Raw genomic sequence first — 8,544 nt, forward strand, 5'->3', positions numbered from 1 at the left:
CTCACATCTCCCGTATACTGTAGTAACCTTCAGCCCCCTCCTGCTATCACATCGTCTCCCTGCTCCCTTTTCAGCCCAGAGTCCTCCCTCCCTCTAGACTGTGAGCCACTGTTGGGTAGGGACTGTCTCTACATGTTGCCAACTTGTACTTCCCAAGCGCTTAGTACAGTGCTCTGCACACAGTAAGCGCTCAATAAATATGATTGATTGCTCTGCCCTGTTTCTCTCCCCAGTGCCTAGTTCAGGGCTCGGTCCACGGCTGGCCGAGGAATGATTTTTCCACTTGGATTTGCGGTCTCAGTAAAAGCATCCCAAGGGAGCTCTGGGAGCTGATAAGGCCAGGGGAGCCAAGGATGGGCCCCTACCTCCCCAAAGCCAAAGCTGCCTCAGCCTCATCACGCCCCACCAACACCCTAAAGGCCCCAGCCAAGAGCAGCTGCCCCTACGTTGTTTATAAAAGCTTGTTTATTGTCCCAGATCTTCCAGCGGCCCGGCCCGCTCCTCAAAAATCCCATCTCTTCCTTCTCAGGAACGGGACCCCAACTCCGGCCCCCCCACTACCGAGAGGCCCGGCCCTCGGCTGCCGCTTCCCTCCGCGGAAGAGGCCACGGGGCAGAGAGAGCTCGTGAATTAGGGGAGGCGCAAAGGCCGAGGCCAATCAATAAATAATCACCGGAGGGTACAGGAAGGAGGGGAAGAAGCGTCGCAGGTTTGGCGGGGGGGGGGACCGACGTTGAGGCGGCACCGTGTGAGCGGTCAGACGACGCTTCCCCAACCCTTCGTGCGAGGGTAGAGGCTGACGGGGACGGAGCCCCCCGGGGAAAGGCGGGGGGCGGGCCGGCCACCCCGGGGGGCGAGTCTTTATCCGGAGCCGGCCCGGCTGCTGGCGGGATGGAGCTTCGGGGGGCTCAGATGTCGTAGAAGAGCCGGGCGAGCTGGTAGCGGACGGAGAAGGTGACGGCGCTGCCCGCAACCTGCGTCCGGAGAAAGCGAGAAGGTCGGCGAGCTCGGGCGCTGGACGGCCTGCGTCTCTGGAGGGGGTCGAGCTCTGCCCCCCCTCGCTCCCACGTCCTCCTTTCCCCTCCAGACCGTAAGCTCGCTGAGGGCAGGGAACGGCGTAACTCTCCCGAGGGCTTAATACGGTGCTCGGCCCCCCGTAAGCGCCGAGTCAATACGACCGACCGACTGAATCCCCTCTCCGGCCCTCACCTGGAGCAGCAGCAGCAGCAGGGTGAGCGTTCTCTCGTGGGTGGGCCCGACCAGTTTGAGAAGCAGGTTGAGGAGGGTCATGTTGTTACACTCGGTATAGGCACCGTCCTCGTCCTCGCCCTGGCGCACGGCCACCAGCCGCAGGGCCTCGGCGAGCTGGGCGCGGGGCAGGCAGGTCGGTGCCCGCGGCCTCGCCCGGCCGCCTACCGCGTTCTCCGCGGCCCCTTCCCCCCCGGCCGCCCCCTTTACCTTCAAGATGAAGGAGCCCAGGGGAGAGAGTCTGGCCGTCTTGAACTTGGAATAGCTCATCTCCAGCTTCCCCGTCTTGACGTTGAGCCTGCGGCGGGGAGAGCGGGGAGGAGCTGGGGGGAGCAGATTCCTCCTCCGGGCCCCCGTCTCCTCTCCCTTCCCGCCAGTGGCTTACCTGGGCACACGGTGGCGGGGGCAAGGGATGATGTGGAGCAGCTGGGGCAGAGAGTAGACGAAGTTTAGCACCTGGGGCAGGAAGAAGAGCAGCATGGTCTTGCTGAAATGGCCCAGGATGCCGACCACGGCAAAGGTCATGCCGGCGAAGTAGCAGAACGTGTCGCCCACAAACACTCGCGACGGGTACCTGCGAGGGGCGGAGAGCGGGGATGAACCCCGGGCGGCGGGAGGGCAACGGAGGCGCTGCCCTATCTTCCCCTCCGTCCTCTCCACGCCCACCGCTCCCGGCGCTCCCCGCCTCCGTCGCCCGGGTGCAGGGGGAAAGTCTCCCCACGTCCGGCCTTTTCCCCCTCACCAGTTGTGGTAGAGCAGCCCCAGGGTGGTGAAGAAGAAGGGGATCATGAAGTAGAGGGAGAAGATGTGGTCATCCCGGTAATCACCTGCGGGAAGAGGAGGGGAGGTCAGAGGGGAGGAGGCTTCCAGGGGGCCGGGTTCAGACCGGGACAAGGAGCGGCTGGCCTTCCTCCTCGGGACTTCCGCGGCCGGGATCTGACCGTGCTCAGTGGTCTCTGCCCTCGGGTCCCCGTGTCTGCCCACCATGTGGACTGACCCCCCTCTAGGCTGTAAGCTCATTGCGGGCAGGGTATGTGTCTGTTATGTTGTTACGCTATAATAATAATGACGGCGTTTGTTAAGCGCTTACTATGTGCAGAGCCCTGTTCTAAGCGCTGGGGAGGTTGCAAGGTGATCAGGTTGTCCCACGGGGGGCTAACAGTCTTCATCCTCCTTTTACAGATGAGGGAACTGAGGCTCAGAGAGGTTAAGTGGCTTGCCCGAGGTCACACGGCAGACACGCGGCAGAGCCGGGATTCGAACCCAGGACCTCTGACTCCAAAGCCCGGGCTCTTTCCACCGGGCCACGCTGCTGTACCTTCCCAAGTGCTTAATACAGCACTCAGTAAGCACTCAAAACACAGGACAGACGGACTCCAACTCCCAGCAGTGTCCACACAGGGGACGGATTACTGGGCGTGTGCAAGATTACCACAGGGTCTGTCCGATGGGCTTCCCAATAATAATAATAATAAGAATAATGGCATTTGTTAAGCGCTTACTATGTGCAAAGCACTGTTCTAAGCGCTGGGGACGTTACAAGGTGATCAGGTTGTCCCATGGGGGGCTCACGGTCTTAATCCCCATTTTCCAGATGAGGTAACTGAGGCCCAGAGAAGGAAGTGACTTGCACAAAGTCACACAGCTGACAATTGGTGGAGCCGGGATTTGAACCCATGACCTTTGACTCCAAAGCCCGGGCTCTTTTCCACTGAGCCACGCTGCTTCTCCGATAATGTGGACCAGCAGCCCCCCACAAAAGAGACTGAGCACGGGTGCATTTACCCCGGGGCCTGTTCAGGGTAAATCAAAGCGAGATTCCCGCCAGGAGTCAGGGCTGGTCCGGCCGCCCCGGGAATGAGCGCGGGGCCGGGAACGGCCCCTCGGCTCACTTGGCTTAGTTCCGATCCCTCCTCACAACGAGGCAGCCCACAGGGAAAAACCTCCCCAAGCCCAACTGTCCCATCCCCGTCATTCATTCATTCACTCAGTCGTATTTATTGAGCGCTTACTGTGTGCAGAGCACTGTACTAAGCGCTTGGGAAGTCCAAGTTGGCAACATAGAGAGCCGGTCCCTACCCAACAGCAGGCTCACAGTCTAGAACGGGGAGGCGGACAACAAAACAAAACATATTAACAAAATAAAATAAATAGAATAAATGTGTACAATTACAACAAATAGAGTAATAAATCCGTACAAACATATATACATACATACAGGTGATGTGGGGAGGGGGAGGAGGTAAGACGGGGGGGATGGGGAGGGAGAGGAGGGGGAACATATAGAGACAACAAAACATTAACAGAATAGAATAAATATGTATAAGTAAAATAAATAGAGTAATAAATCTGTACAAACATATATACATATATACAGGTGCTGTGGGGAGGGGAAGGAGGTAAGGCGGGGGGGATAGGGAGGGAGAGGAGGGGGAACATATAGAGACAACAAAACATTAACAGAATAAAATAAATAGAATAAATATGTACAAGTAAAATAAATAGAGTAATAAATCCGTACAAACATATATACATATATACAGGTGCTGTGGGGAGGGGAAGGAGGTAAGACGGGGGTGGATGGGGAGGGGGAACATACAGAGACAACAAAACATTAACAGAATAAAATAAATAGAATAAATATGTATAAGTAAAATAAATAGAGTAATAAATCCATACAAACATATATACATATATACAGGTGCTGTGGGGAGGGGAAGGAGGTAAGGCGGGGGGATGGGGAGGGAGGGGGAACATATAGAGACAACAAAACAAAACATATTAACAGAATAGAATAAATATGTACAAGTAAAATAAATAGGGTAATAAATCCGTACAAACATATATACAGGTGCTGTGGGGAGGGGAAGGAGGTAAGGCAGGGGGATGGGGAGGAGGGGGAACATATTCATTCATTCAATCGTATTTATTGAGCGCTTACTGTGTGCAGAGCACTGGACTAAGCGCTTGGGAAGTCCAAGTTGGCAACATCTAGAGACAGTCCCTACCCAACAGCGGGCTCACAGTCTAGAAGGGGCGGACAGACGACCAAACAAATTAACAAAACAAAATAAACAGAATAGCAAATAGGTGATATACGATTACGAATCCCCCTTCTAGCCTGTGAGCCCACTGTTGGGTAGGGACCGTCTCTAGATGTTGCCAACTTGGACTTCCCAAGCGCTTGGCACACAGTGCCATTATTATTATTGTTATCGTTCTCTGGGCCTTAGTGACCTCACCTGTAAATATGGGGATGAAGACTGTGAGCCCCACGTGGGACAATAAACTGATTGATTGATTGATTGATTGAGTGAATCCCACACTGTGTGAATCAGCTCCCTCCCTCCCACTTCTCACCTCCGAGCTCCACAAGGTTGAAGAGGATGATGGAGGCCGAGATGACCAGGGCCTGGCCCGCCTCCAGCCCGTTGATGCCCGCCAGGATGTTGATGGCGTTGGTGCAGAACACAGCCAACAGGCCCATGTAGACATAGTACAGGATCCCTAAGGAGGGGCGCGGGGAAAGGGGACGGCTTGGAGAGAGCTCCTGGGAATTATTAAGATGGGAAAGTTGGGCCCGGCGGGGCGGGAGCAGGAGAGGATGGACCGCGGAAGGGGGCAAGGAAGGGGGCGGCTGGCGGGGGGGACCCTCACCCAAGTCAAGGTGGAGGCCGAGCAGGGGGCGGAAGGGCTTGGGCACCACGATGGTGGTGTTGCCAAAGTTGGTGAAGTAAACCATGAGCAGGGGCAGGGAGGCGGCCGTGGGCAGGAGCAGCTTATGGCGCCAGCGCAGGTTCAGCACGTCATCTGCGAAGCCCAGGAAGATCATGCAGCAGATGGCAAGGAGGGCACCGATCAGGGCCACAAACTGCGAGACAGGGCCGGAGAGACGGGGACCCGGCTGGTCTTCTCCCTCCCCGGACCCCCGCCCCACCTCCGCCCCCGCCACCGGCCAGCCCGGCCCCCCCGGCCCCCTCACCTCGTGGTGGGGAAACGCTTTGCACTGCTCCTCCACGAAGCAGCTCAGGAAGGGGACGGGGATGAAGCAGAAGAGGATGATGAGGAAGACGGCACCGCTGATGACCCCCTGAGATTCCGGGCTGGGAACCGGGATGGCCAGGGCCGCCCGTCAGGTTTGGACGCCGGGGTCCCCAAGGCCTGCGGACTCTGACCCCCCCACCACCACTCTCCTGCGGTCCTGCCCCCTTCCCACCCCCCAAATCCTACCCCCGCGGTCCCCTTCTGGTTCTCTCATAATAATAATAATGATGGCATTTATTAAGTCATAATAATAACTGTGGTATTTGTTAAGCGTTTATTGGATCCCAGCCACCGTACTTAGTGCCGGGGTGGATAACTGTACACCGGGTTGGATACAGTCCCTGTTCCCACAGTCTCAATCCCCATTTTATAGGGGAGGTAGCTGAGGCACAGAGAAGTCACTTGCCCAGGGTCACACAGCGGACGAATGGTGGAGCGGAATTAGAACCCATGCCCTTCTGACTCTCAAGCCCGGCTCTATCAATCAATCAATCGTATTTATTGAGCGCTTACTGTGTGCAGAGCACTGGACTAAGTGCTTGGGAATCAATCAATCAATCAATCGTATTTATTGAGCGCTTACTGTGTGCAGAGCACTGGACTAAGTGCTTGGGAATCAATCAATCAATCGTATTTATTGAGCGCTTACTATGTGCAGAGCACTGTACTAAGCGCTTGGGAAGTACAAGGTGGCAACATACAGAGACAGTCCCTACCCAACAACGGGCTCACAGTCTAAAAGGGGGAGACGGAGAACAAAACCAAACATAATAACAAAATAAAATAAATAGAATAGACATGTGCAAGTAAAATAAATAAATAGAGTAATAAATATGTACAAACATATATACAGGCCTATCCACTAGGCCATGCTGCTTCTCCCGGACAGCAAGCTGTTTGTGGGCCGGAACGTGTCTGCCTACTCTGTTATTCTTTCATTTAATCGTATTTATTGAGCGCTTACTGTGTGCACGGCACTGTACTGAGCGCTTGGGAAGTACAAGTCGGCAACCTATAGAGACGGTCCCTACTCAACGGTGGGCTCACAGTCTGCACTGTGCTGTTTGTACTCCTTTCTAGACTGTAAACTCGTCATGGGCAGGGGCTGTCACTCTTTATTGTTGTATTGTACCTTCCCAGGCGTTTGGTACAGTGCCCTGTACACAGGAAGCGCTTTATAAATACGATTGCATGAAGCATTTAGTACAGCGCTCTGCAAACGGTAATTGTTCAACAAAAGCTATTGATTGGGTGGAGAAGCAGCACGGCTTAGTGGAAAGCGCGTGGGCTTGGGGGTCGGAGGTTGTGGGTTCTAATCCCCGCTCCGCCACCCCATCACCTGTGTGACTTTGGGCAAGTCACTTAATCAATCAATCAATCAATCGTATTTATTGAGCGCTTACTATGTGCAGAGCACTGTACTAAGCGCTTGGGAAGCACAAATTGGCAACATATAGAGACAGTCCCTACCCAACAGTGGGCTCACAGTCTAAAAGTTAACTACTCTGGGCCTCAGTTCCTTCATCTGTAAAATGGGGATGTAGACTGTGAGCCCCACGTGGGACAATCTGATCACCTTGTGTCTCCCCCAGCGCTTAGAACAGTGCTTGGCACACAGTAAGCGCTTAACAAATACCATTATTATTACTATCGTTCTTTGGGCCTCAGTGACCTCATCTGTAAATATGGGGATGAAGACTGCGAGCCCCACGTGGGACAACCTGATCACCTTGTAACCTCCCCAGCGCTTAGAACAGTGCTTTGCACACAGTAAGCGCTTAATAAATGCCATCATTATTATTATTAGTCCAGTGCTCTGCACACAGTAAGCGCTCAATCAATACGATTGATTGATTAGAGAAGCAGCGTAGCTCAGTGGAAAGAGCCCGGGCTTTGGGGTCAGAGGTCGTGGGCTTGAATCCCGGCTCTGCCAATTGTCAGCTGTGTGACTTTGGGCAAGTCAATCAATCAATCGTATTGATTGAGCGCTTACTGTGTGCAGAGCACTGGACTAAGCACTGGACTAAGCGCTTGGGAAGTACAAGTTGGCAACATATAGAGAAGCAGCGTGGCTCATTGGAAAGAGCCCGGGCTTTGGAGTCAGAGGTCATGGGCTCAAATCCCGGCTCCGCCAATTGTCAGCTGGGTGACTTTGGGCAAGTCACTTCACTTCTCTGGGCCTCAGTTCCCTCATCTGGAAAATGGGGATGAAGACTGTGAGCCCCAAGTGGGACAACCTGATCACCTTGTAACCTCCCCAGTGCTTAGAACAGTGCTTGGCACAGAGTAAGCGCTTAACAAATGCCATCATTATTATATAGAGACGGCCCCTACCCAACAGTGGGCTTAACTTCTCTGGGCCTCAGTTCCCTCATCTGGAAAACGGGGATGAAGACTGTGAGCCCCAAGTGGGACAACCTGATCACCTTGTAACCTCCCCAGTGCTTAGAACAGTGCTTGGCACAGGGTAAGCGCTTAACAAATGCCGTCATTATTATATAGAGACGGCCCCTACCCAACAGTGGGCTTAACCTCTCTGGGCCTCAGTTCCCTCATCTGTAAAACGGGGATGAAGACTGTGAGCCCCACGTGGGCCAACTTGATCACCTTGTAACCTCCCCAGCGCTTAGAACAGTGCTTGGCACAGAGTAAGCGCTTAATAAATGTCATTATTATTATTATTGATTGATTGATTGATTGTTGTTATTGTGCAGGGTCCCCGGGCTCGCTCACATCTGGTGCTTGGCGGTCTTGTTGAGGTCCAGCCCGCAGAGGCGAGCGGTGATGAAGTGTCCCCGGAAGGCCGGGATGAGGGTCAGCGTGGCCCCCAGGCCCAGCAGCGACACGCCCAGGTTGACCAGCAGCGGGAGGGCCGGGAAGCCCCACATCTCCGCCCCAAACCTCCTCTTCCCGCTCGCCTGGCCGGGAAGAAAGGAAGGAAAGAAAAGGGAAAGAAAGGAAAACCTCACCGCCGCCGCCTTTGACGAGGGCAAAGGAAAGCTCTAGGGGGCGTCATCCCGCCGGAAGCGGCTCGGATGCCCGACTCAAAGATGGCCGCCTCCTACGGCCGCTTTACGTCGAGGACCAATCCTCTCCGCGGGCAGGTGGGCGGGGCTTAGCTAAAGGGCCAATCCTGTCGTTTCTCTGGCCAGGTGGGCGGGGACTAGGTAAAGGACCAATCCTGTCTGCCCCTGGACGGGAAGGCGGGGCCTGGGTGAAGGACCAATCCTGTCTTGCCGCGGCCAGGTGGGC

At 54.9% G+C, this 8,544-nt stretch overlaps 1 protein-coding gene across 1 annotated transcript; it reads right to left on the reverse strand.

Moving 5' to 3' along the window:
- Window positions 1-447: 447 nt before the first annotated feature.
- Window positions 448-8,291, reverse strand: DPAGT1 (dolichyl-phosphate N-acetylglucosaminephosphotransferase 1). Its single transcript, XM_038753699.1, has 9 exons — window positions 8,026-8,291; window positions 5,231-5,351; window positions 4,906-5,119; window positions 4,609-4,755; window positions 1,991-2,075; window positions 1,634-1,822; window positions 1,459-1,546; window positions 1,210-1,365; window positions 448-974 (listed from the first exon to the last, which is right to left on the reverse strand). The coding sequence occupies exons 1-9, from the start codon at window positions 8,178-8,180 to the stop codon at window positions 909-911; spliced, it is 1,221 nt and encodes a 406-aa protein (XP_038609627.1). The 5' UTR covers window positions 8,181-8,291; the 3' UTR covers window positions 448-908.
- Window positions 8,292-8,544: the final 253 nt, after the last annotated feature.

This window comes from Tachyglossus aculeatus, chromosome 11, assembly GCF_015852505.1.
Source record: "Tachyglossus aculeatus isolate mTacAcu1 chromosome 11, mTacAcu1.pri, whole genome shotgun sequence".
Lineage (NCBI taxonomy): Eukaryota > Metazoa > Chordata > Mammalia > Monotremata > Tachyglossidae > Tachyglossus > Tachyglossus aculeatus.